The 27,983-nt window shown below is 45.1% G+C and overlaps 2 protein-coding genes across 4 annotated transcripts in view; both read left to right on the top strand.

The window, feature by feature from the left end:
- LOC117874969 (golgin subfamily A member 6-like protein 1) overlaps nt 1-9,979 on the top strand; it is a 31,209-nt gene extending 21,230 nt beyond the window's left edge. For both annotated transcript variants that reach the window (XM_034765748.1, XM_034765749.1), the window contains exons 6-8: nt 2,638-2,796; nt 6,593-6,760; nt 9,045-9,979. In XM_034765748.1, coding sequence (XP_034621639.1) covers nt 2,638-2,796; nt 6,593-6,760; nt 9,045-9,248 — 531 coding nt within the window. In that variant the 3' untranslated portion in view covers nt 9,249-9,979. The remainder of the gene's footprint in view (nt 1-2,637; nt 2,797-6,592; nt 6,761-9,044) is intronic.
- Nucleotides 9,980-18,837: 8,858 nt separating this feature from the next.
- The window catches only part of TPD52L1 (TPD52 like 1), a 66,046-nt gene continuing 56,900 nt past the window's right edge, over nt 18,838-27,983 (top strand). For both annotated transcript variants that reach the window (XM_034765741.1, XM_034765740.1), the window contains exon 1: nt 18,838-18,970. In XM_034765741.1, the coding sequence (XP_034621632.1) occupies nt 18,949-18,970 (22 nt within the window). In that variant the 5' untranslated portion in view covers nt 18,838-18,948. The remainder of the gene's footprint in view (nt 18,971-27,983) is intronic.

Genomic DNA, 27,983 nt, shown 5'->3' with positions numbered 1-27,983 from the left:
CCCGGTCAACCTAGTCAATCTTATCCATAACAGCTTTCCACCAGGGCCATACTGGACTAACTGGGGCTCATCTTCCAGAGCCTCCAGAAGTGAGTCTCCTTCCCAGTATCTCCCGAACATAGAATGTCTTATCCTCCTTTGGCCTTAGTTTCAAGACCTCCCACAGAAGCTCGTAGGAATGGGAATGAAGAACTCCTGAATAATGAAAAAGAGTTTGGTTCCAAACCACTGGACCAGTGCCCTTCAACTTCTCCCAGAGACCCATCATCATCATCATCATCATCATTTCCCAAGGAAGCAGTCTCTTTGGCTGCAGTACCAGCTCCAGATAATTTCGAGCTTTTTCAAGAACTGCTGCCTTGAATTGCTGACACTGAGGACTGGGACTCTTGTGATCAAGGAAAAGCCCCATAAATTAATGGTTATCCTCCACAGGGTAGCAATGCCTATCTATGAAAGCATTTTGGAGCCAGCTAAATATCTCTGGCAACCCCCTGCTATATTTACCCCAACTACAAAGCAAGCTAGAAAAAAAAAGATCCCAAATTCCAGAGAGGGGCTTCAAACAATTCTATACACATCCAATCCCTCAGTCTCTGGTGGACTGTGTGGTCTGGGAGAAAACTTGTCAGCCTAGCTTATCAAAGACTACTCCCAAAAAAGACCCCAGTTTGGCAGTGCACATTCCTTGGCCTGCGCTGCTTCCCGCAACCCCCATTGGCCTGGAGTGGCAAACCGCGGCCAGTGGGAGCCGCGATCGGCCGAACCTGTGGACACAGCAGGTAAACAAACTGGCCCAGCCCGCCAGAGTGCTTACCCTGGCAATCTGAATACCAAAGGTTGCCGATCACTGGGCTAATGCTTGGTTCCAACACCTAGAAAGCTCCTGTTCAAGAGGTAGAAGAAGTTCTATTACACAGTAGAAAGTCCTCAATATGACGTAACTTACCTGCAGTAATGCTCCAGGTTACAGATTTGGTGCATGTCCCAATAAATCTCCCCAACATCTGCAAATCTTCCACATTATTCTTTGACCCTAAAAAAGTTGGGTCTATCTCTAAGCTCTCTTAGGGTCAGCTTAAGGGCTGTAACAGCTTTCCACCAACCTGTAGAAGGGTACTTGGTGCTGTCACACCCAATCACTAAGAGGTTCCTCAAGGGTATAGTAACCTCTTCCCTCAACCTGTAATTGCCAGGATCACCTCTGGAGCCTTTTTGTAAAATCAGCATTACCTTAGCTACCTTCCAGTCGTCTGGTAGAGGCTGATTTAAGTGATGGGTTACATACCACAGTTAGTAGTTTTGCAGTTTCATATTGGAGTTCCTTCAGAACTCTTGGGTGAATACTATCTAGTCCTTGTGACTTATTACTGTTTAATTTATCCATTTGTTCCAAAGCCACTTCTGTTGACACCTGTTGACACCTTCAGACAGTTCCTCAGATTTGTTACCTAAAAAAATGGTTCAGGTGTGTAAAGGAATGCGAAGAATTCATTTAGTTTCTCCCCTCAACATCCTTGTCTTCCTTGAGTGGTCCTTTAGCACCTTCATCGTCCAGTGGCTCCACTGATTGTTTGGCAGGCTTCCTGCTTCTGATGTATTTAAAAAAAAATTGCTGTTGGTTTTTAAGATTTTTGCTAGTTAGTCTTCAAAATCTTTTTTTCTAAAATGTATGTAAGTGTAATATTTAAAAAGTTATGTATCTATATTGAAAATTATGTTCTTAAGGTAAGCCAGGCCACCAGGAGGTGACATGCCTTGGACAGGTTCCGTCAGGCAAGGAGTAATAGAAACTTTTCTTTCTGTGTATTGTCCGCTTCACAATGGAAGCCTATTTGTATTGAGCCTGATGCTAATGAAGAGACTGTGAAATCATGAGAGAAAATCTGTGTGGAAAAAAAAGAATCAACAAAGGGGTATCCTGTTTATGAGTAAAGACTTTTGGGGAATAACTGGGGCTTACTGAGGTACACCCTGGATTCTTCACCGAGGAATGAACTGTCAGTGTCTTCTGTCTTATGAAAGGAGGGTTATAGCCAACCTGGCTGGAAAACGCTGAGATGACTTTGTGTGAGCTAAACTTCATTAGACAGGAAAATATCTTGTTAATTAATCCTAGGCTGTAGAATGTGAGGTATGATTTTTTTTTACAAGTAACCAGTTGTTTCCAATACTTTTACTTGTGACCTTCTCAAATCTATTTTTTGTTAAATACTCATATTTGTTTTCACTATAAACATATCTAAGTGCTGTGTGTTAAGAGGAGATGTAACTAGTGTAGCTGGTGGTTCTGTTCCTTTTGGGAACAGCAAATCTCTGAATTCTGTGAGTGTCTATTGGACTAGAGGCTGGACAGTCCAGGGAGATGCTCAGAGGGCTCCGGTTTTGGAGAGTGCCTGTCACTAACCTGCAGAGTTATAGCGGAGTCTGCATAGGCTAAGAAGGGAGTGCTTGCATTACCTCTGGCCAGTGGAGTCAGGGAGCTGACGCATGGCAGGCACAGGCAAGGCTTCCTCATGCAAAGAACAGGTGGTACTGAATTCCTTCGTAACCCTAGGGGCTCCTGGGAAGCATCACAACAGTCTTACTTCGTTTTAATATATTTTGATCCAGTTGTGCTTTTATGATGTATTTCAGGAGAGAGCCCTCAGGGAAGAGAGTTCTACATCTCAGTCTTCCAGCTTTACTCAACTTCTCAAAGTGAAAGACCAAGAAGAGCATCTGAAACATGAGATCAAGATGCACCAAGAGCTTTTGCAGCAGGAAAAGAAAAACTTGCAAGAACTTATGGAAAAGGTTGTCTGTGACTACACCGACTTTCTAAATGCATCTTCATTGTTCACCTAAAGATAAGGAATCATATTCTTTTCTATTAGATTCATTTGTTAAGAAGAGGTGTACTCCACTTTGTGCTTACAGGACATGATCCAGCTCCCATTGAAGTCAACAGGAGTCTCTTCATTTATTTCAATGGGAAATGGAACAGATCCATAGTGCTCTGCCTTACTAATTGAAGGAAGGCCTAGTGGTAAGATTTATTTTTTCCATTTATGGTACTGCTGACCCAGCACCATGAATCAAAAGTGTACTGGTTCTTTCTGTTTGCAGCCATTTTATTTATTATTCAGAGGTCTCCAGACTCTCTCTCATGATCTGAAGTTGGAGTCATTTCTTCATGGCTGGAGTCACTGTGTTTTATCCCAGTTTTCCTGTGACTCCTGCTATATGCAGCTACCATCACAACACTTTCCCACTTTTCAGAAAGACAGAATATGCAGACATCTCCAGGGACGCTGTCACTGGCTTTTTGTTCAGCCAGTTGCGGAGGGGTTACCTTGAAATAATAGCACCCCTTTTTTTATTTTGCCATCAGACCATGGTATTCTAATGTGATCACATAGTAAGTAATTAATACCAAATAACCAAGTCCCTGGATTGAATCTTCTTTCTAGCTCTGAATTTTCATTGCTTCTAGCTAAGGCTATATTTTAGTCATGGGTATTTTTAGTAAAAGTCATGGACGGGTCATGCTCAGTAAACAAAAATTCACAACCCGTGACCTGTCCATGACTTTTACTATATACTCCTAACTAAACTGGGGCCGGGGGGCTGCGGGTGCTCTGGGGAGGCGGGGTGGGGGGCACAGCCTGGGACCCCCGCTGGTGCTAGGGAGGGAGGGTTGGTGGGGCTGTCAGGCTCCCTACTCGGCTCGAACCGGCATGTCCCTGCAGTTCCTAGGGGGAGGGGCGTCCGGGGGGCTCTACATGCTGCTCCTGCCACAAACGCCGGCTCCGCAGCTCCCATTGGCAGGGAACCGCCAATGGGAGCTGCAGGGGTGGCGCCTGCAGGAGTGGGCAGCTCATGAAGCCCCCTGACCCTTCCACCTAGGAACTGCAAGGACATACTGGTGGGAGACCCCCCCCCAAGTAAGCCCCGCCCCGTACCCTAACCCCCTCCCCCAGCCCTGAGCCCCCTCCCACACACCCAAAGTGCTGCTGCTGGCCCAGGAGCTGCCCGACTCGGGAAGCCCCTGGACCAGCACCGGCTGCTGCAGAAGTCACGGAGGTCACGGGATCCATGACTTCCGTGTCAGACGCAGCCTTAATTATAGCTCTTGAAGAACATCAGTGTTGATTTATTATTGGTGCAGCTAATGGCATTATGAGAACTGCTCCCTGCTATAATAAGGGTAACAGCAAATACCACTTCTAAGGAAGCTTTGAATATCTCTTAATAAGTCTTTAGTCCTTCTGATATATTATTATTATTATCATAGTACCTAGTCATGGACCAAGTCCCCGTTGTGCTAGGTACTGTTTAAACACAAAATAAAAAGGAGGTATAGCAGCTCTCTGGGGATCCTAAGGGTATGTCTACACAGCTGCTGGGAGCAAGTCTTGCAGCCTGGGTTGACAGTCTCATGCTAGAGGGGCTTGAGCGAGCATGCTAAAAATAGCTGCATAGCTATTGCTTTGACATTCAAGCTTGAGCTCAGGCTCTGAAGCCCACCTCCCTCCCTAGGCTTCAGAGCCTGCGCTCCAACATGAGCTGGAACGTCTGTCTGCATTGCTATTTTTAGCATGCTAGTGTGGCCCCACTAGCACGAGTCTGTAGACTCAGACTGCAAGATTTGCTCCCAGCAGCTGTGTTGGCAGACCCTAAGTGTCCCAGTTGGATACCATGCAGCAAGTCTGTCTGAGCACAAAAATAGAGCTCTGATAACTGGCTAAACTGGCCCTGAGTTTGGTAATTAGCTGGCAAATAAACCCACTACTGCAAAGTAATTGTCATGTATAAAACCAAGCTGGAATGGGAAAGTAGTTCTGGCTTCTCACGCCCCAGCTCCAGCAGAACACAGACCAGTCACGGAGATGATGGGTTTATTTGGTAAAGTGGTTGTAAGCTGTAGTTAGTTGAACATTCTGTTTAATTTGTAGTTCACCATAAACAGTGCTCCTAAAAGGTGGTCACAGACTGAAAGTAAAATCTGCTAATGCTGGCTACATGTTGGTAGGTGCATAATGAGAAAAACGATGTCTTTAGGTCTCAGAAGTGAGGAAGACCAAACTTTGATTGCAGATGCCTGATCTCAGAGAGCGATCCCAAGCTCAGAAATCAGTATCACCCTTTACTTAAATTAGGGCTACCATATGTCCGGATTTCGCCGGACATGTCCGGTTTTTCGGTCTATAAATAGCCGTCCAGGGGGGATTTTTAAAAATCTAAAAATGTCCGGGATTTCCCCCCGGTCGGCTATTTATGGACAGAAAAGCGGCGGCCAAGCGCCACTCGGCAGCCAAAGCCCCTTCCCGGCTCCCCCATCCCCTCGGGCCCCAGGGCACCGGCCCCAGTTCCGGGCGAGCACGCCAGCCCGGCCCCGGCCGAGTGACGCCGGCCGAGCACCCCCGGCCCCAGCAGCTCCAGCCCGGCTCGGGCCCTAGGGCGGTGGCCCTAGTTCCGGCCGAGCGCGCCGGGCCCGGCCCAGCGGCTCTGGCCCAGCTCGGGCCCCAAGGCAGCGGCCACAGTTTTGGCCGAGCGTGCCAGCCCGACCCCGGCTGAGCAGCGCCGGCCGAGCACCCCTGGTCCCAACAGCTCTGGCTCGGGCCCTAGGGCAGCAGCCCCGGTTCCAGCCGAGCACGCCAGCCCAGCCCCAGCCGAGCACCTCCGGCCCAGCCCCAAGCCCTCCAACCCCGGCCCGAGCTCCGGCCGGAGCGCAGCCTCATTCCTGGGCTCTTTAAAGCCGGCCCTGGTCAGGGGACAGGGAGGGGAGTTGGATGGGTTGGGAGTTCGGGGGGGGGGCAGGGGTGTGGAGAGGGGTTGGGACAGTCAGGGACAGGGAGCAGGAGGGGTTAGATGGGTCTGGCGTTCTGGGGAGTCTGTCAGGGGGGCAGGGGTGTGGAGAGGGGTCGAGGCAGGCAGGGAGCAGAGGGGGTTGGATGCATCAGGAGTTCTGGGGGGTCCTGTCAGGGGGCGGGGAGCACTTGGATAGGGCATGGGAGTCCCAGGGATCTGTCTGGGGGCGGGGGTGTGAATATGGGGCGGGGTGTGGATAAGCATCGGGGCAGTCAGGGGACAGGTAGGGTCCTAGGGGGGCAGTTAGGGTGGGGGGTTCTCAGGAGGGGTCAGTCAGGGGACAAGAAGCAGGGTGGCTTAGATAGGGGATAGGTCCTAGGGGGCAGTTAGTGGCAGGGGTCCCAGGAGGGGGCAGTCAGGGGACAAGGAGCAGAGGGGGGTTGGGAGTTCTGAGGGGGGTAGTCAGGGGGTGGGAAGTGGGAGGGAATGGATGGGGGCGGGGCAGGGCAGGGGCGGGGCTAGATGCTCCTCCCCCCCCCCGTGTCCTCTTTTTTGCTTGTGGAAATATGGTAATGCTACTTAAATTGGAAATTGGTTTTTTTTAGATAAACAAACTATGGGAGTGGTGTAATCCCAAGTGTTCCAAAAGCTTACATAACAGGAAGCATTTCTGTAAGCAGTCACTTGTATTTGAAATTGAAAAATATTCCAGTTTGTGTGTCCTTGTGTGTGTACATAGTTAGCATGCATATACATTTTTGTCTTTTATGATCTTGACCCTGGCTTGTTCTTCTCACAGATTCATATTTTGGAACAAGGAAGCACATCTCTTGACTTAAATGTAGCAACAATATGTAGTCGAATAGCTGAAATGAAGGGTATGCTGGACAAAGAGGAACAGGATAATATTGAACTACAGAGAGATAAAGCTTTATTGGTAGATCTTGTATCTAGTTTACAAAACCAGGTAAATTGCTTTATCTAATCTATATGATGAAATCAGGAACCTTAAAATAAACATAGGGCCCAATCTAACTTTCATTGAAGTGAGTGGTAGACTGATGAACTGATTCAGTGCATTCCCACTGCCCCGATAGGTAGGCCCTACCAAATTCATGACCATGAAAAACGCATCAAGGACCGTGAAATCTGGTCTTTTGTGTGCTTTTACCCTGTATTATACAGATTTCACAGGGATGACCTGAGTTTCTCAAATTGGGGGGTCCTGACCCAAAAGGGAGTTCCAGGGGGGTCACAAGGTTATTTTGGGGAGGTTGCACTATTGCCACCCTTACTTCTGCACTGCCTTCAGACCTGGGTGGCCAGAGAGCGGCAGCTGTTGGTCGGACACCCAACTCTAAAGGCATCGCCCCACCACCAGCAGCAATGCAGACGCAAGGGTGGCAATACCATACTATCCTTACTTCTGCGCTGCCTTCAGAGCTGGATGGCCGGAGAGTGATGGCTGCTGACTGAGGATCCAGCTCCAGAGGCAGTGCAGAAGGGTGGCAACCCCATACCATGCCATCCTTACTTCTGCATTGCTGCTGGTGGCAGCTCAGCCTTCAGAGCTGGGCTCCCAGCCAGCAGCCACCATTTCCCAGTTGCCCAGCTCTGAAAGCAGCGCCGTCGCCATCAGCAGCGCAGAAGTAAGGGTAGCAGTACTGCAACCCCCACCTACACTAACCTTGCGACCTCCCCACACACACCCACACACACAACTCCCTTTTGAGTCAGGACCCCTACAAATTACAACACTGAAATAGCTGAAATAATGAAATTTACTATTTTTAAAATCCTATGCCCATGAAATCGATGAAAATGGACAGTGAATTTGGTAGGACCCCACTGATAGGGCTTCTGGAAAGCCCCTGGCAGAGGTTCACACTTTCCCCCTCACTAAAACTTCAAATGAGGATGAAGTTGAAAGCCCTACTTTCCCTTTCCCTGGGGGAAATCCCCCCTAAGTACAGAAGACCATAAATCTATCCTTTAGTATTATAATTGCATCCGTTACATGAACTACTCTGTGACTGTTGTCTGTTGTAACTTGTAACATAGACATTTCCTAGGAACCTGTGTTTCTTTATTTTTCAGAACTGTGCTAAACACCAAGTATACTTTGGATACAAAAATAAACAGCAAAAGAACTTAGAAAAAGTGAAAATGAAAGCTACATTGAGTTTTTTATTCTCATTTTGAATATTCCACTGAATATGAATGTAAGGGAGTAAATTATAAGTGTGGTGCCCTCAAGTATAACTTAATATTTTCCCAATCTCCTATTGGAAAAAAGTAATCAAAGCATGACCTTGGCATTTCCAGCCAAAGTATGTGACTAAAGATATGTCTACACAGCAAAAAAAAAAAAAAAAAGAAAAATCACAGCTGGCCCGTGCCAGCTGGCTCGGGCTCAGGCTGTGGGGGTGTTTCATTGCTGTATAGATTTCTGGCTTGGGCTGGAGCCTCAGCTCTCGGAGATTCCCATCCTACAGGGTCTTAGAGCCTGGGCTCCAGCCCAAGCCCAAAGGCCTAGACAGCAATGAAATAGTCCCACAGCCCAAGCTTCATGAGCCTGAGTCGACTTGCACAGGCCAGCCGCGGGTTTTTCTTTGCTGTGTAGACATATCCTTGGAGTCTCTTGTCCCCCCTATTGGTGGTAGATCTAATTTTTGGCAATCCTAACAGGAGTTAAGTCTCATCTACATTCATTGTGGACTGCCATTTTGCTCATGCAGTCTCTTCATGCCTATGCTGCAGCTTCATCCTGGTATGTGATCTTTCAGCCCAGGGGACTGACAAACAGTGTTGATATTTTATTGTCATCCTTAGGACTGAGTTGTGAACCATCCATCACAATCCCTCAGTATTAACTGTGGGAAGTTAATGGGATTTAAGGGTACTCAGCATCCTGTAGAATCTTGCCCTTAATCTCTCTGCAGAATGGATTTAAGGTTGATCACAAATGACAAACAAACAGAGAACCACTTAAGGCTCTCACTAAACCGAATGGTGTCATTTTGGTATACGTATCATCAGATGACAAAAAAATAGCCTGTGAAATGTACTAAATATCTCTAACAAAATTGAATCATTGTCTTTGATTACTCTGTGTTTTAAAAACAGAGCAATCTCAACTGTGTACATATCTAGCCAATACCTCATAAGACTTTAAAAATCTTAACTCACTTGCTTTTGGTTTTGTTCCATCTGGCTTCCTTTTTCAACTGACAATATTTTCCCCATTACAGCTTGTTGGGAGGGACAGTGAACTCTCGCAAACATCTACTAAGATGCTGCAGCTTGATCAGGATATTTCAGCACTGAAAACAAAGCATGTGTTACGTCAGTCTCTTCAGTCAGAAAAATGGCAGGAAATCTCCAAAATGGCAAGCTCGATGAGGAAACTTACCAAATCAATGACAGATGTAGCAGATAGCATGGGGAAATATTAGGTTGGGTGACACAATTAGAGGTGCTATGCTGTAGATAGAAAATTAATCCTTTAAGTACAACATGACTTTAATTTCAGTGGGCTAGTCATCTTTATGATCACTTTTGTTTTTAACAAAATTGATTTCAGAGATTTAAAATGCTATGAAAATACTTGTAATGGAGCAGTTTCTTTTTCACTGTACCACATAGACATGAGATTGTCTTATGAAGCCAATAAACAATATAGATTTGGTTCCTTAAATGTATTTGAAATCTAATAAGTGTAGATCTAGCTTTGGTGATTGCCAATTATTGTAATTTTGGTGAGTAAAATGTTACTCAGTTTCTCTTTACACGGTAATGAATAAGAGTTCTTGTGTGAAAAAATGAGTGATATGTGAGTGAAAAAGATTTCATCCATAATAGGGCTTCATAAAAATATGAATAAAATAACCTATTTTTCAGCAGATTTAATGGATTTAAATTTAATCCATATCTCTTAGACAGCTTTCAAAATCTCATCCTATATTTTTTAAAAAGCAAATGTACTAATTGTGCTCTATTCAGTGAAACAGTTACATATAGAGAGGGGTTGCTCTGCTGTTTCACAAAATTTTGACTATATCCTGCCATTAGTGTGTTTTGAAATTTTTAATCCAAAATATCTATTCACATAAATTAGAGAGACAAGGTGGGTGAGGTAATATCTTTTATTGGACCAACTTCTGTTGGTGAGAGAGACAAGCTTTCAAGCTACACAGAGCTCTTCTTCAGGTCCTGAGATATTACCTCACCCACCTTCTCTCTAATATCCTAGGATCAACACAGCTACACCACCACTGCATATTGACTTAAATAGTACTTCTGTGCAGAGATCTACTCATAGAAGAATGTCTCCTTATTTGAAAAGATATGAAACACTGCAATCAATTTTTCTCACATTCAGTATACTGCTGTCACCCTTGCATAAGTAGTAAACTCTTCTGTGCAGTCAAAAGAGATGTACAAATCACAAATGGGGCAGGCTTGCCGGAAAAAAACTATTCATATTTTACAATTATTCAAATTCAAAAGCAGCAGCCTATGCATATTAAAAGGAACTTTTTTTTCAAATGTATATAAATTAAGGCTGGCTTGGGCAAATCTGGCACTTTCAAGTTTTGTCTTCAAAAAACAAAGTTGAGCTGTAATATGAAATTTGTACTTTGCAATGTTCTAAAATATTTTCCAATAAACAATCATTTTTCTTACTTATAAATGTTCATTTTAGACTACTATCTATAATCATTTTCATTTAGTTCCATTATTTTTTCTTAAAACTAAAATGTTACAGGTTGTTGTTAGGTCCACAAATAAGGGTCCAAAACGTTCTTTAGCTCATGTTACCTTATTGCCCTGTTATCTTTACTCTCTTATTTTAGCCCTCCAACAAGTTCAGCCTGTAATGTGCTGAGTGCTAGTGCTGGCTGAATAACAGATTTTTCAGTTTGCTGGCAATTCCAAAACACATACAAATTTTGTTTCAGGTTGACCCAAAACACAATATTTTTGTTTCAATTCCTTATTTTATATTTTGGCAAACCAAAAAGTCAAAAAATTCATTTCAGGTCAAACAAAACACTTTGACCTGAAGCATATGTTTAGATGTTTATGTTTATATTTTGAAACATTTTAACATGTTAAAATAAAACTGAAGGAAATTTCAAAATGAAAAGTTGTTTCAAATAAAAAAATGGAAACATTTTGTTTAGAAAATGTCAAAACTGTTTTGATTTTTTGGGGAATTTTTAAAAGTCTTTTTTTTTTAATCAAAACAATATGCAAAATTGACACAGATTTGCAAAGTGTTTCGGTGTCACCAAATCTACTTTTTTTTTTTTTTTTTCATTGCGCAGTTCTGAATGCTCTCAACTCCCATCGTGCTCAGGTGAGGTCCACAATCATGAACAGTCTCTATCTAACAAATGTATATATAAGAAAGAGGCAACACCTAATTTCATTATTTCCCAGTGTCATATTAATTACGAAGAAAAAAGAAACAAGATTACCGCAGATAGTGGAGTCAGAAAATATTCTGGTATTAGCATAAACTGAAGCAAATGTGCAGTCTGCCTCAAACTATGTACTAACAATCTCCATTCTTGAATACACTCACACTTAAATGGGCCCCAGCTACCATTTTACACTAAAGCATATAGGTACACAGAGTGGTGTCCTGACAAACTTTCCATTTTTAGTTAAGATGCTAAATTTGGGTGCTCAGAGAGGCTAGTGTACAGCATAACATCACAGAGTAAAGAAGCTGTGGTTTTGTTAAATAGGTGTGGTGATTTAGTGTTTTATAGACATTACAATAGCTCCACTAAGGGGATTAAATTAGGAGAGTGGCCTTGTCAACAAGCACAGGAAGGAGAATGACTTTCTCTTGACTCTCTGAGCTATTGTACTGGCTATCCATCTCAGCTGAAATAAATGCAATGTAAAGGGGTTACTTTTTTGATGTACACAATGCATAACCATTGAAAGGTGGGGTGGGAGAATAGTGTTTCCAAACATAGTTTACTAAACGTAGAATAGAAATTGAAGACCAAGATAATCTAGGCCATCCCCTGCCACTACAGGATTTTACCAACACTCTATTTTTGACTGCGTTGTTCTGCCTTAGGCCTGGTCTACACTAGGCGTTTATGTCGAAGTTAGCGCCATTACATCGAATTAACCCTGCACCCGTCCACACTGCGATGCTATTTAGTTCGACATAGAGGTCTCTTTAATTCGACTTCTGTACTCCTCCCCGACGAGGGGAGTAGTGCTAAATTCGACATGGCCATGTCGAATTAGGCTAGGTGTGGATGGAAATCGACGCTAATAGCTCCGGGAGCTATCCCACAGTGCACCACTCTGTTGACGCTCTGGACAGCAGTACGAGCTCGGATGCTCTGACCAGCCACACAGGAAAAGCCCCGGGAAAATTTGAATTTGAATTCCTTTTCCTGTCTGGCCAGTTTGAATCTCATTTCCTGTCTGGACATCGTGGCGATCACAGCAGCACTGGCAACGATGCAGAGCTCTCCAGCAGTGATGGCCGTGCAGTCTGTGAATAGAAAGAGGGCCCCAGCATGGACTGATCGGGAAGTATTGGATCTCATCGCTGTGTGGGGCGATGAGTCCGTGCTTTCTGAGCTGCGCTCCAAGAAACGGAATGCAAAGATCTATGAGAAGATCTCTAAAGACATGTCAGAGAGAGGATACAGCCGGGATGTAACGCAGTGCCGCGTGAAAATCAAGGAGCTGAGACAAGGCTACCAGAAGACCAAAGAGGCAAACGGACGCTCCGGATCCCATCCCCAGACATCCCGTTTCTATGAGGCACTGCATTCCATCCTCGGTGCGGCCGCCACCACTACCCCACCACTGACCGTGGACTCTGAGGATGGGATATTGTCCACGGCCGGTTCCTCGGACATGTTAGCGGACGGGGAAGATGAGGAAGGAGATAAGGAGGACGAGGCAGTCGGCAGCGCTCACAACGCTGATTTCCCCGACAGCCAGGATCTCTTCATCACCCTTACAGAGATCCCCTACCAACCCTCCCCAGCCGTTACCCCGGACACAGAATCTGGTGAAGGATCATCCAGTAAGTGTTGTAAACATCTAAACATTTATTTTTAACAGAACAGGAATATTAACAATTAAAAGAATGGGTTGTTCATGATTAGTTTGCCCTAGGCACTTAACGGTTCAGTCATGGGCAGTGCAAGTTTTGAAAAAAAATCTAGCAATGTCCGGTTTTCCGTGATTGTCCTGCCCAAGCCGCTCTACTGTTTAGTCCCTGCTACTGCAGCTAGAGTAAGATGCGGTCTATATGTGCAGGGATAGAGCAGTAATCCTCCCGGGACATCTCGATGAAGCTCTCCTGGAGGTAATTGGAAAGCCGTTGCATGAGGTTCCTGGGGAGAGCGGCCTTATTGGGTCCTCCGAAGTACGACACGTTGCCGCGCCACGAGACTATCAAGTACTCGGGAATCATTGCTCTGCACAGCAGGGCGGCATACGGCCCTGGTCTTTGGAGGCTTTCCCGGAGCATTCTCTCTCTCTCGCTGTCAGAGATCCTCATCAGGGTGATGTCGCCCATGGTGACCTGCTTTGAATTAGGTAGGGGAATGTTAGTGTTGGGACTGCTTGCTCGTTCCTTTACAGAACTGTAACCGCTGGTTTGCAGCCACGCGGTGGAGGCGGGAGAGGGGCTGCCGAAAGGGATCGTTCCTGGGGACAGCCGCGAGGGGGTGGGACAGGGGCAGAGTTCCCGCTTGCCGGATTGCTGGCAGCAGGTACTGACATTGCTTTAAATGTGAAATGAGGCCAGTGGTAATATAAAAGTTTTAAACTGCCACAAGTCTACGGCTTACCATGTCTGCCTGCAACAGAAATTCCGTTGTGCTGCCCCGCTTCTCAAATGTGCTGTGGAAGACCCCAGGCACTGAATGCGAAGGCCGAGAATTCGACCTTGTGCTGAGTGCGCATGTGATAGGTGCTGTGCATGGTCTTGTTCACAGAGAAAGACTATGTTCTTGGTTCACAACTACATTTATCTTTCTGAGGAATTCACTCCCTTTTTCCCATTCCCACAGCCACATCTGCGACTGTCTCACAACCTAGCCTGGCATCACACTCCCAGAGGCTAGCGAAGATTAGGCATAGGAAGAAGAGGACACGGGAGGACATGTTCTCTGAACTTATGGCCTGTTCCCAAGCCCAGGCAGCACAGCAGACCCAGTGGCGGGAGAAATTGACCCAAATGCAGCAAGCAAACATGGATCGGGAGGAGAGGTGGCGGCAGGAAGACCAGCAGGCGACTCAAACGCTGCTTGGACTACTGAGGGAGCAAACAGACACGCTCCGGCGCCTTGTGGATGTTCTGCAGGAACGGAGGCAGGAGGACAGAGCCCCGCTGCAGTCCATCTCTAACCGCCCTCCCCCGCCACCAAGTCCCATACCCACCTCACCCAAAGTGCAAAGAAGGAGAGGCGGCAGAGTCCCTGCTAACTCTCACTCCACCCCTGCAGAGAGCTCTAGTAGCAGAAGGCTCTCATTCCCCAAAACTTGAAAAGTTCTTTCCTTCCCGCCTGACACAAGCCCCCGTCCAAGTTTCACCTCCCAGTTCCATGTGTAGTTGATAATAAAAAATACGTTCATGTTAACTACTGTTTCAATCATGTTCTTTTGGAGGAGGAGGGGAAAGGGGGTTGGTAATTGGACAGGACAGTCACCTTTGGCAGGGTACATAGGCGGGGGCAGGCACAGCAGCAGGGCACATACACAGTGCAGTGATGCAGTGACTAGTTACCCTGGTTAGTCTGGGAGGTTGTTTTCATGTTATGTGGTGGGGGGTGGGTTGCTCTGTGACTTTGTGGCGGGGGAGGGCAGTTACAGATCTTAAGCGGCAGTCCTTATGCAGGATCACAGAGCCATGCAGCAGGGGATCTGTAATCGTCCTCCCCCTGCCACAAAGTCACATAGCCCCCCCATACACACAGTCCCGATCAGGAGGGGTGACAGGCTCCGTTGAAACAACCATCCCACCGCAGCGGAGCCCGTCAATCCTTGAGTTTAGAAGCTTCATTCGCGTCACTACACTACACCCGCTCCGCACCACAGTCTGCGTCCCAGTTTTAAAAAATTCCCGCGAAAACAGTATTAAAAAAAACGGTGTGCATTAACAAAGTAGAACTATTTTTATTTCGAAACGTGTGTTGGAAGGGGGTGAAGGGGGTATGTAACTGGGTAGGATAGTCAACATTAACTGGGTAAAGAAACGGGGGCAGGTTCAGCTTCTCTGTACACAAACTTAAAAGTCACAGGTTACCCTGCTCACTCAGGAACTTTGCTTTCAAAGCCTCCCGGATGCACAGCGCTTCCCGCAGGTCTCTTCTAATCGCCCGGCTGTCTGGCTGAGCGTAATCAGCAGCCAGGCTATTTTCATCAACCTCCCACCCCGCCATAAAGGTCTCCCCCTTGCTCTCACAGAGATTGTGGAGCACACAGCAAGCTGCTATAACAATGGGGATATTGGTTTCGCTGAGATCACAGCGAGTCAGTAAGCTTCTCCATCTCCCCTTGAGACGGCCAAAAGCACACTCCACCACCATTCTGCACTTGCTCAGCCGGTAGTTGAAGAGTTCTTTTTCAGTGTCCAGGGCGCCAGTATAGGGCTTCATGAGCCAGGGCATTAGCGGGTAGGCTGGGTCCCCGAGGATGACTATAGGCATCTCCACATCCCCAACAGTTATTTTGTGGTCCGGGAAGTAAATACCTTGTTGCAGCCGTCTAAACAGACCAGAGTTCCTGAAAACACGAGCGTCATGAACCTTGCCCGGCCATCCCACGTAGATGTTGGTAAAACGTCCCCTGTGGTCCACCAGTGCTTGCAGCACCATGGAAAAATAGCCCTTTCGGTTAATGTACTGGGTGGCTTGGTGGTCCGGTGCCAGAATAGGGATGTGAGTTCCATCTATGGCCCCACCGCAGTTTGGGAATCCCATCGCTGCGAAGCCATCTATGATCGCCTCCACGTTTCCCAGGGTCACTACCTTTGGCAGCAGTACATCAACGATTGCCTTGGCTACTTGCATCACAACAACCCCCACGGTAGATTTGCCCACCCCGAACTGGTTCGCGACTGACCGGTAGCTGTCTGGCGTTGCAAGCTTCCAGAGGGCTATGGCCACTCGCTTCTGTACACTCAGTGCAGCTCGCAACCGGGTGTCATTGCGCTTCAGGGCAGGGGACAGCAACTCACAAAGTTCCAGGAAAGTTCCCTTCCGCATGCGAAAGTTTCGCAGCCACTGGGATTCATCCCAGACCTGCAGCACTATGCGGTCCCACCACTCAGTGCTTGTTTCCCGTGCCCAGAATCGCCGTTCCACGGCATCAACATGACCCATTGCCATCGTGATGTCCTCGGCGCTGGGTCCCCTGCTTTCTGAGAGGTCTGTGCTACTCTCAGACTTCAGGACATCACCGCGGTGCCGTAGCCTCCTCGCCTGACTTTTCTGCATCTGCCTCAGGGAAAGGTGTATGATAAGCTGCGAGGCGTTGAGAGCGGCCACAACTGCAGCGATGGTCGCAGCGTGCTCCATGCTCGCAGTGCTGTGGCATCCGCGCTGTCAATGACTGGAAAAGTGCGCGAACTGATTTCCCGCCGGCGCTTTCAGGGAGGGAGGGCGGGAGTGATGGACGGATGACGACAGTTACCCAAAAGCACCCTCGACACATTTTGTTACCCAGAAGGCATTGCCGGCTACACCCAGAATTCCAATGGGCAGAGGGGACTGCGGGAACTGTGGGATAGCTGACCACAGTGCACTGCTTCGAATGTCGACGCTTTCACCGTTAGTGTGGACTCACAAAGTCGAATTACTGTCCTTAGTGTGGACACAGACGTTCGACTTTGCAATATCGATTCCAAAAATTCGATGCAAGTAAATTCGAACTACTCTCGTAGTGTAGACAAGGCCTTAGTTTTAAAGTACACAAGTGATGGGACTTTCACCATTTTCTATGAGAAATAAACTACATTTGAAAACAGTGTTTAAAATAGTTCACAAATGTAGATTTCCCTCAGTCCCATCTTGAACAAGACTAGAGGAGCTGATCTGGATGGAGCCTAACAGAGTTCCCATCCTTGTCACTAGTACTTGACTCCTAGCCTTACAGTTTTCTTCAAAAATTGTTTTGAACACCCTGTACACAGCAGCCATCTAACAGTGTTTAAGATCAATGTAGTGGAAATTATGTGTAACCCCATTTTATTAACATTTTTCAAATAGAACTCCTTCTGTTGTGTGAAAAGGCCTATTTCATTTCACTTTTAGGAAATGTTTTCCTAGTATTCAGTCTAAATTTTCTGTTGCTTAATTTTATTGTATACCTATTTTTAAACTTTATTTTTACATGTATTCTTCTTTCTTGGTGAGCAGTACTAAAAATGAGGAGCTTTCGAAAGCCCCATTCCTGCAAAAACATAAAATTGAACATTATGAATAGATTACATGGGACAGCTCATGTGCATAAATATTTTCAGGATTGAGGCCTAAATCTGTCATTGCTGACTAACTTCGGTGTTCCAGCCTGGATGCCTATTGGCATATTTTATATGTTTAATTTGAATCATTTGGTCTTAAAGAGTCACTGGCAACTTAAAAAAAAATTTTTTTTCCTTACTATTGTTACTTGTAGCACGTAAGATGACTGTAACTGAAAGAAATTAGAAATATATGTTCTTTTTTCATTTTGTTCACTTTGTGCATTTAATAGCACTACATAGAATCACTTCCACTGTTTTCACCACAGTCATTTCCCCCTTGTGGTTTGTGTGAGTCTTTCACATAGCAATAAGGGAGAAAACTTAAAAAAACCTGTGAATGTAAAACCACCCAAGCTGACAGTGACACTCAGTAAAGTGTCATACATTAATTACTTTTTAAGGAACACTGTCACCATGAGATTTTGAAAATTTTGCCATCAAACACCTAAGTGACTTATGAAAATGGAACTTATGCTCCTAAGTCACTTAGGGTGCAGATCCTCAAAAGTAGTTAGGCACCTAAGTACCTTTGAGGATCTGGGCTTTATGCTCCTAAGTCCTACTGAAAGTGCTTCAGTGATTTAGAAGTATGTCCCATTTTCAAAAGTGACATAGACCCATACTGCCACATTTTAAAGGTGCCTAAAGAGAGAGACATGTGTCTATTGCGATTATCAAAAGCCCATTTTCATTGTGGGAGTTAGGTCCCCGGGACATTTAAAAATGGGACTTATGTTCTTAAGTACCTTATGCACTTTTGAAAATTTAACCCCTGACTAATTTTTTAAAATAGTTCCAGGTACATCTGCCTCTGAATCCCCTGCCCTGCCAGTTAATCAGATTTTTTTAAAAGAGGAAAATCTATTCCCTGTTGCCTAGTGAAAGACTGGGAGAAACTGACTATGTACAGAGTATAATCGTGGGGGAGGGAGGAACAGCAATGTATTTCTCTAATCTCTTTCAGTTACAGCCATTTTAGGTGTTACTTGTAACAATAATAAATAAATAAAAATCCTACAGGAGTGATTTATAAATTGATAATATCTCTTTAACACATTCATTAAAAAAATCTTAGAATTCATGTTCAGTATGTCATTAAACAAAGATGTGTCGTTTACGTAGCTTAAAATAGATTGAGAAAGCAGGTAAAATGCCAGCTCTACTCCCTGCACAGGTCCCTTGGAGGCAGATTTGCTCTATAAGAGGACATTGGGGTGGTTTCCAGATGGAAGACTTCTGTCCAGTAACACTATTTTCATCTTGTTGGTTTTTTTAACCCAGGCCTGGAGATTCCAGGGATTCCCAGCTGTCACTCAAGGCCGGAGTGATACCCCCATGGTGCAAGCACCTGTGGGGCGGGGACGGCGGCGAGGCCGGTCTGCCTGTTCCAGGTGAACAGCATTAGTGTAGCACGCCGGCTCGCTGCCGTCTCTAGTCGGATCTGGCCGCCAGGGGGCGTGCGGCTGCGGCTGCCGGACTCCAGGGGAGGAGGCGGGGAAAGAGGTAACTAGAGGCCACTTGCGGCGGCTACCGCAGTAGCGCTGAGCCTTTCCCACTGGATACTGTGCGGTGCAGGTGGGTGCCAGGCAGCGGCTCCTTCTCAACTTCGACCCGGCCTTACCGTCTCCTGGACAATGGAGGCGCAGCAGGCACAAGGTTAGTCCCTGGGAGGGCAGCAGAGTCCGCAGGAGGCGAGCTTTGGGGGTTGTTCTGGGGAGTCACTTTGTATTTTGCTCTCTTCGCTTTTCCGTCCTGGTGCAGCAGGTCCAGGCTCCAGAGGGGGGAAATTTCATTCCCCCGGACCCAGGGACATGCAGCGCAGCCTTGGGGGCTCTTTTTGAATAAGGGATGTTCCTTAGACTACAGAGATTATACAGCCTCCCTGTCCCCACCCCTGCAAACAAACCAACAAACCCCCTCCCTGCAAGTAAATCAACTTTGAGTGAGCACCTGAGGGCAAGGGGAGGTTATTTCTGGTGTGTTTGTGTTTCTCCCTTTTCTTGGGGGAGAGGGCCCTTGTCGTGCCCCCTTAACACAACACTGCAGGTTGAATGTAGAAATAGATTTGGGTTGGTTTAAAACAGAATTGGAGAGATTTGGTTTGATTTATGTGAGGGGGAAACCAGGGAAATGAGACTTTCCTAAAGCACTGACTCTGTTCCCTCTCTTCTCAGTGTTAAAAACCTTTCTATACAAGAAATGTTTTCTGTTTGTTTTTCTTTCCTTCTCGCTATAATTTGCTGGGGTCTGCATTATCCTATACTGTACTAAATATAATAAAACATGTTCCTTACCTTGCTCTCCAGCTTCCAGACCATTGTGTGGCTTCCTTTATTCCTTTCACAAATAAATCATTTGTACTTTAGTCTATCTTTTATTAATCTGTTCACTGGAACTTTAAAGGTAAATAAAAGCCTGTTGGCCACAATACTAAACACATCCATATTTTCTGTGTTTGGGGGATGGTGAATGAAGCCTATTTTGTTGAATAATTACAGATTTTATTTACCATTTAGAGATTAAACAGTTCTCAAAGTAAATTGTGGGCTTTTGTCACTAATGACATGCGTGTCTGCCTTGTTTAAAAGCATACCCGGGGTGCCGAGGGTATTGCATCTCTCTCCAAGGCTTTGTAGGGATTGCTGTGTGTAACAGGATCCAGAATGTAGAGGGTGTCCTGAGAGCTCTTTGAAAAAATCTCTCCCCATCTTCTTGTCCTGGTTCCAGTTCTATTTCTTCTGGGATCAACATTTTACACTCTTGCAACTCTAATTTCTGCTTTTCCTTTCACTATTTCTATGCATCCCCCATAGATGCAGTAAATGTAGTACAGCAACATATTAACAGAGACCTTTTAAAAAGCAAAGCACTATGTTTGTTTAAAACTATATAAAACAATCCTCTGTTTAAACTAGAGCCTTCTCATTCACAGTTCACTTCTTTCTGAGCTTTCTCCACATAGAGAAATTATAATCCTGGTCTTGTGACATTAGCAGTGTGTCACAATAGGCCAGATCATGCCACTGTTTTTTAAACAGATCTTGATTGCGGTCAGTGGGGAGTTCTATTTAAAAACTGATCGCCTAATGTGGCCCAAGATATTTTTGTTAGGTTTTTATTTATACAGTTTTAGTAAATATTTGTTAATAAACTTACTGGTAGTATTTAATTTTATTTCTTAATTATCTCAGGGTCCAATTATATAAAGTTTAATTTACACTGGATGAAATTCACCACTGTGCAAAAAGCCAGTTTATTTTGAAGGCTTATGCAGGATTTAAAAGGTGCCTGGGGCCAGCATAAGGCCTTCTGCACAGGGATGAATTTCACTCACCTTCTAACTCCCATTGGCTTTCTTGGGAGTTGTGGAATCTCGGCATGTGGTGGGACAGGGCTCTTAAAACACAAGGGCGAGTATTGTCATTTCACTGAGAGTGGCATGTTTAGAAAACACGATTTAATGGGGGTGGACAGAGAAACGGAAGGATGAAATTTACTGAAGTAAATATAGGCCGCATTGATACTTACCAGAATTGTATTAAACAGGTGCCCCAAAGGAAGGCAAAATGTTGGTTGTGAACAGGACTGTATGTATTTTCTTGGAGTAACACAATGGGGAATTTGGCCTCTGTTTAGTTTTTAAAGAAAAGGGTAAAATGTCGTCGTAGTTACATATTTGGTGCTTGCTGAGGAGCAGGAATTCGCATATTCTGTAGGCTGCTATTACAGAAGCTGATTGACAAAATTAATGGATTTATATAGCTCAGCTCCTGGACTTTTCTAATGCTCTACATTGAGGTTGCAGTGTAATGTAGTTTTATTTTGGATCCCTGTTTCCTAAATATATCTTTTCAAATACCATGTTAGGTGATCCTGTTCTTCAAAGAGCTTGATATGACAGCATTACTTATTCTTTTCCTGCTTTGTAGGATTTGTGTAAACTGTCCAATTTGTCAATTACACAGTGAAATATTTTCTCTAATTAAAAAGATTGTGTTCATGGGACAGTTTAAAAAGTCAGCGCAATAATATGTATTGCTAAAGTATATTTCAGCCAGCAGCTCTTTGTAGCATCCCCCTGCTGCCATTGCTGCCACAGAAGAGATTGTACTTGTCAAACTGGCCTTTTACTATGCCCATTAGTAGTACAGGAGCTAGCCCTGTACTCCTAGCAGTGAGGGTGGGCTTTTGAAGGCAGTGCCTCTTGCAGCAGCTGTTGTGGCTTCAGCACTAGTAGGTACACCCTGGCCATGGCAACTGCCTGAGGGGACTAAGCCAGCTGCTGCTCCCATTTCCTAAAGGGGGCTGGAAACTTTAACAAGGAGAGTTGGCCTTAGCATTTTTAAGCCGTTTACATTTGGGGCAGAAAAAAAAACTGTTTTGCAATCAACCCTGTGGACAATGACCACCCTATTATGAACAGGGCCTGCCTGAGGAGTGTGAGAGGGCTGGTGAAATCCATCTTTGAGAGACATCCCAACCTTTACAGACATGTTATATAAAGTGTGCGTAGTGTGTGAGAGAGAGGATAGTGGGGGTATCTAGCTTCCCCACCCAGCCTCCTGATGCAGAAGGGCAGCCCCCAGCTACTTGTTCCTTTTAACCTTAGTGAGTGGTTTACACTCCTGAGGCTGCTTTCATAAGGAAGAAGGCTGGGTATACAGGGTTTTTTGGTCTGGGTTTTAATGAATGCTGAGATTTCTCTTCATGGGGTTCAGAGGTCAGCTCTGTTAACCTTGGGCATGCATGATTCCCTGTGAGCTCTCTCCAGCTCCTCATTGCCTAGCTGGAAAGAAAGCAGGAGAAAGGGTACTGCAAAAGGTCCTCCGGGTGGTGGGAGAATTGAAAAGGGAAGTGGTAGTTAGCATATTTTCCCCTAAAACTGGATGTCTTGGCTGCTGTGTTGTTAACATCACATGAATATGGGGTGAGGTGAAATCGGTGGGGCTGTGATTTATAAGAATTGAATTTTAAAATATTTATCAAGATGGCCTAAAGCCTGAGAGAGCTGGTCTTTTATCTTTTATCCTTTTTGTACAACTCAGAAGAAAAAATAGAACTAGAGCAAGATACCAGTGATTATCCCTGGATTTTAAGCAAATAAATGTCAATAAACCAAATGCGGTACTTTTCTTGCAAGCTTTTGAAACTGTGCAGGCTTTTCAGTGTGGCTAAAGCACTTGTCACAGAAGTAAGTTCAATTTTCTGAGGCTGAAGAAATTTGAGCAGGATAATGCTAATCCTGGGCAATAAGAATATAATGTGGTTGGATACCAGATATAAACAGACTCCCCCCATCTTAAATGGATTGCCAGTTATACAAGACTTTGCAACTTTGCCAATTTTATAAACAAAGATGATGATGGAGAGAAACCGAATGCGCTCATAAATGTGGACTGTAATTGTTCTCTGGTATTTTATTATTACTTTCCACTGGAAATACTGATCATAAGAGCTCTTTCTGGGGAGGCAGTGCAAATATATGTGCTTAGTCAGTGTAGTTTAATAGAAAGCTTGCTTGATACCCAACTAATGTGCCTCACAAATCAATAAAGTATAGAAATGTTAGCACTCAGTGTTTTTGAGGAATTTTGTTTCAGGCTTCCTACTGCTTAAAGGTAGATTACAACAGAGCAGGTTTGGTACTAGAATGCAAAGCTGTAGAAATATGTGGTTATGTTGTAGATGGCAGTATTTAGGAATTTGGATGCTTGTTGCTTAGCAGCATATTTGAAGGTAGAGTATTCCAGGAATCTTGGTTTAGAAAGAGCATATTCAATTTTCTGTTTCAAAAAGTGCCTGAATGGAAAATTAGATCTCTTATTTAACAGACATACTCTGTGCAGTAATATAGTAAAGGGGCTTGATCTGGGTAAGCTAATTTTATTTGACTTTATTTAAATCTCATAGTAAAAAAACCCGGTAAAGTATGCACATAACCGATTTAATTAAAAAAAGTAACTATTTCTTTTGTTGTACACTGCGCCTCTCTAAAAGTGGGCTCTTAGTTCAAAGAACTTGTTGAATGTATCTGACACTGTAATGGGAGTCAAAAGGCCTGGGTTCTATTAGCAGATCAATTACTGACCTTAGATATGACTCTGGGCAAGTCACTTTGTCTATATGTGCCTTAATTTTCCTATCTGTAAAATACGAATAATGATACTTAATCCTCTTCATAAAGCCATTTGAGTTCTATGGGTGAAAAGCAGAACATAGTGACAAAGAATTATTATTGCAATACATTTTTATGTCCAGGACACAGTTACGTGTCACAGAAGATGTGACCAAGGTGTGACACAGTCTCTGTCTCAGATCCAAAATCTTTTTCATATTCTCCTTGCCTTCCCTCTAAAAATTAGAAGATATTATATCATGTACGTTAGTAAAACATTAACCGCGACCCCTCCCCCAAGCTTCTACACTGAACAAAAATAAGTATTGAGCCCCACTGTTAAAAACTCCCTTACCAGCAAGTTCAGCACATGGGCGGGGAATGGGTGTGCATGCAAAAGCATGGTTTTAATTGCGATCTGCATCATGATATCCTCTTAGGATCAGATTTGCCTGCACACTCCTTGTCACCTTTGCATATACACATAGTGCTCCTAGAAAGCAATTTTTGAAGGTTACTTTCATATACTTCTGTGTGTGGTTTGTTTGTTTGTTTGTTTTTGTTTTAAATGTGGTTGTTCCAGTAAAAGGGAATGCTGTGTGTCATGTATTCTTTTTTTTTATTTGTAATATGATATATCTAGCTGTAACTCTTTTGGTGTCTAAGCTTTTCTGGTTTTGTTCCTACATGCTTGTGCTGTTCTTTTGTAATATAACATCATGTGCTCAAGAAAAAGGAATTAAGATTTGGATTGAATAGTCTCTGGGTGGTTCTGTGCTTGCAGTTATTGCCGCACAAGCTGTATCAAGAGAATCCTGGTTTCATGCTTGCACATATTATCTGTATGCTTATCAGAACAACATCAATCAGTAATGTCTCTCAGTAATGGAGACATTAATATTTCCCTATACTACTTTCTGTAAATAGAGAGTACACTACTTTTTGTATTAATAGTTTTAAGCAATGTTTAATACTCTCTTGGCACCTTGAAAACACTTTTCCTTATTGATTTCTCCCCCCCCATTTTGGGGGGGGGGGCAAATTTTGACTTAGTTTCTCCAATGTACTGATTGGCACTCATGTAAATATTGCCTGTTCTGGTATATTAACACTCACCACCATCATCTTCTAGGATAGAGATTTCCAGACTGGGCTATAGGGATTGTGCTGTGCTGTGGCTATAACAGAGAAGTTATATGGTCATGAATGGAAAGGAGGTAGTCCATGTGAACGGAAGAGTTCCACAAAACTGTCTGTAAAGATATTGTAGGGTTACCATATTTAAAAAATAAAAAGAGGACACTCCACGGGCCCTAACCCCGCCCCTTTCCCACCCCCGGCCCCGCCCCAACTCCGCCCTTTCCCTGCCCCTTCCCCAAAGTCCCCGACCTAACTCCCCCTCCTCCCTCCCGGCCACGCGAAAAGGGCTGCCCGAGCGCTACCGGCTTTATGGTTTGCCGGGCAGCCTCCAGACCCTGCGCCCCCGGCCGGCGCTTCCCCAGCGCAGCTGGAGCCCGGGAGGGGAAGGCCCAGCTGGGGGAGCAGGGTCTGGAGGCTGCCCGGCAAACCATGAAGCCGGTAGCNNNNGAGGGGAAGCGCCCAGCCGGGAGCGCAGGGTCTGGAGGCTGCCCGGCAAACCGTGAAGCCGGTAGCGCTTGGGCTTCGGGCAGCCCCCATGCCTCCGGACCCCAGCCGCCGGCCGGGCACTTCTCCTCCCCGGCTCCAGCTGCTCTGCTCCGGCGGCGCAGGGTCCGGAGGCACGGGGGCTGCCCGAAGCCGGTAGCGCTGGCTCGGGCAGCTTGGCTCTTAAACAGAGCCAAAGTCTGAGTCCGGGGAGGAGCAGAGCAGCTGCGGGAGAGGAAGTGCCCGGCCGGTATTTTTCCCAGACATGTTCGGCTTTTTGGCAATTCCCCCCAGACGGGGGTTTGATTGCCGAAAAGCCGGACATGTCTGGGAAAAAAACGGATGTATGGTAACCCTAAGATATTGTCCATGCTATGAGAGTTTGGTTGTGTCTGTCCTGAAGCCAGGTGTTTTCTGCACAAGGCAGGACATAGTTTCAACCCACTGTTGAATGGTAGCAGTGCTCAGGGCCTTAAAACATGGTTTCCTGTTATAGGAGAAATCAGTGCCAGAGTCTGGCCAGGCATTTTCTCAGTGTAATTTATTGTGTTTACACGCGTATGTAAATCTATACATGTAAATTTTCACAGTTGCACAAATTATAGGTCTTAAGCATTTTTTTCCTGTTTTTTATCAATTTAAATTTCCACAGTTGCAGGGAAATTGAGGGGTCAGACAGGAATTATTTAATGACCGTAGACATAGACACTCAAAAAGTTAACGGTTATAAACCTTTAAGACACCTTGTCTAAACATACAAAGCAAATATCCTTAAATCAAACTTGAATTTAATGTTCGCAAGCAGCATTTTTCTAACTTTGCCTGTTTGTAATTTTCTGTTGTTGATGGAAACATTTTTTTATGTTGTTGGTTTGGCTATGTGAAATTGATGTTTATACACATTTACCAATAACAAGCTAATCCTCCCAAGCCTACATATATACCAGTCCTTGAACAGATTTGGCATGCAAGTGAACCACTCTTTCAGAAATCTCCTCAAAAACATCAGTACCTGGTTCTTGGGAAGCAACCATATCCCCAAAATTGACTCTAGTTACAGAGATGAAGGCAGAAAGCAGTCTCCTGCTGCTTGCATCACAAAATTAACAACAATGCATCATGTCTTAAAAGTCCGGACCATTCTTGCACAGTAAGAAAAAGAATTTGTAAAACTAACAGTGCCAGTTAGTAATGCCTGCCATAAAAATATGGATGTTATAAGACAGCCTGCAATGACTTAGTGCATGACGTTTCACTGGATGTGCACAAGTCCATGGGGCCGGATGCGCTGCATCCGAGGGTGCTAAAGGAGTTGGCGGATGAGATTGCAGAGCCGTTGGCCATTATCTTTGAAAACTCATGGCGATCGGGGGGAGGTCCTGGATGACTGGAAAAAGGCTAATGTAGTGCCCATCTTTAAAAAAGGGAAGGAGGATGATCTGGGGAACTACAGGCCAGTCAGCCTCACCTCAATCTCTGGAAAAATCATGGAGCAGGTCCTCAAGGAATAAATTATGAAACACTTTGAGGAGAGGAAAGTGATCAGGAACAGTCAGCATGGATTCACCAAGGGGAAGTCGTGCCTGACTAACCTAATTGCCTTCTATGATGAGATAATTGGCTCTGTGGATGAGGGAAAGCAGTGGATGTGTTATTTCTTGACTTTAGCAAAGCTTTTGATACTGTCTCCCACAGTATTCTTGCCGCCACGTTTAAGTAGTATGGGCTGGATGAATGGACTGTAAGGTGGATAGAAAGCTGGCTAGATCGTCGGGCTCAACGGGTAGTGATCAATGGCTCCATGTCTAGTTGGCAGCCGGTTTCAAGCGGAGTGCCCCAAGGGTCGGTCCTGGGACCGGTTTTGTTTAATATTTTTATTAATGATCTAGAGGATGGTGTGGACTGCACTCTCAGCAAGTTCGCAGATGACACTAAACTGGGAGGCGTGGTAGATACGCTGGAGGGTAGGGATCGGATACAGAGGGACCTAGACAAATTAGAGATTGGGTAAAAAAACCTGATGAGGTTCAACAAGGACAAGTGCAGAGTCCTGCACTTAGGACGGAAAATCCCATGCCCTGCTACAGACTAGGGACCGAATGGCTAGGTAGCAGTTCTGCAGAAAAGGACCTAGGGGGTCACAGTGGACGAGAAGCTGGATATGAGTCAACAGTGTGCTCTTGTTGCCAAAAAGGCTAACGGCATTTTGGGCTGTATAACTAGGGGCATTGCCAGCAGATTGAGGAACATGATTGTTCCTCTTTATTCGATATTGGTGAGGCCTCATCTGGAGTACTGTGTCCAGTTTTGAGCCCCACACTACAGGAAGGATGTGGAAAAATTGGAAAGAGTCCAGCGGAGGGCAACAAAAATGATTAAGGGTCTGTAGCATATGACTTATGAGGAGAGGCTGAGGGAACTGGGATTGTTTAGACTCCAGAAGAGAAGAATGAGGGGGGATTTGATAGCTGCTTTCAACTACCTGAAGGGGGGTTCCAAAGAGGATGGAGCTCGGCTGTTTTCAGTGGTGGTAGATGACAGAACAAGGAGCAATGGTCTCAAGTTGCAGTGGGGGAGGTCTAGGTTGGATATTAGGAAACACTATTTCACTAGGAGGGTGGTGAAGCACTGGAATGCGTTACCTAGGGAGGTGGTGGAATCTCCTTCCTTGGAGGTTTTTAAGGCCCAGCTTGACAAAGCCCTGGCTGGGTTGATTTAGTTGGGAATTGGTCCTGCTTTGAGCAGGGGGTTGGACTAGATGACCTCTTGAGGTCCCTTCCAACCCTGATATTCTATGATTCTAAGACTTAAATCAAGAAGTTAACATAACACATGATCAATTCTTATACATTACTATCCCAGGAAACCTTATGAAACTGCACCCAGACTCCTTCAAGGTTGCCATTTGCTGAATGATTTCTACAGTTGACT

This window comes from Trachemys scripta, chromosome 3, assembly GCF_013100865.1.
Source record: "Trachemys scripta elegans isolate TJP31775 chromosome 3, CAS_Tse_1.0, whole genome shotgun sequence".
Taxonomy (NCBI): Eukaryota; Metazoa; Chordata; order Testudines; family Emydidae; genus Trachemys; species Trachemys scripta.
Note: the sequence above shows the minus strand (reverse complement) of the source record. Positions and strands in the feature narration are given on the sequence as shown.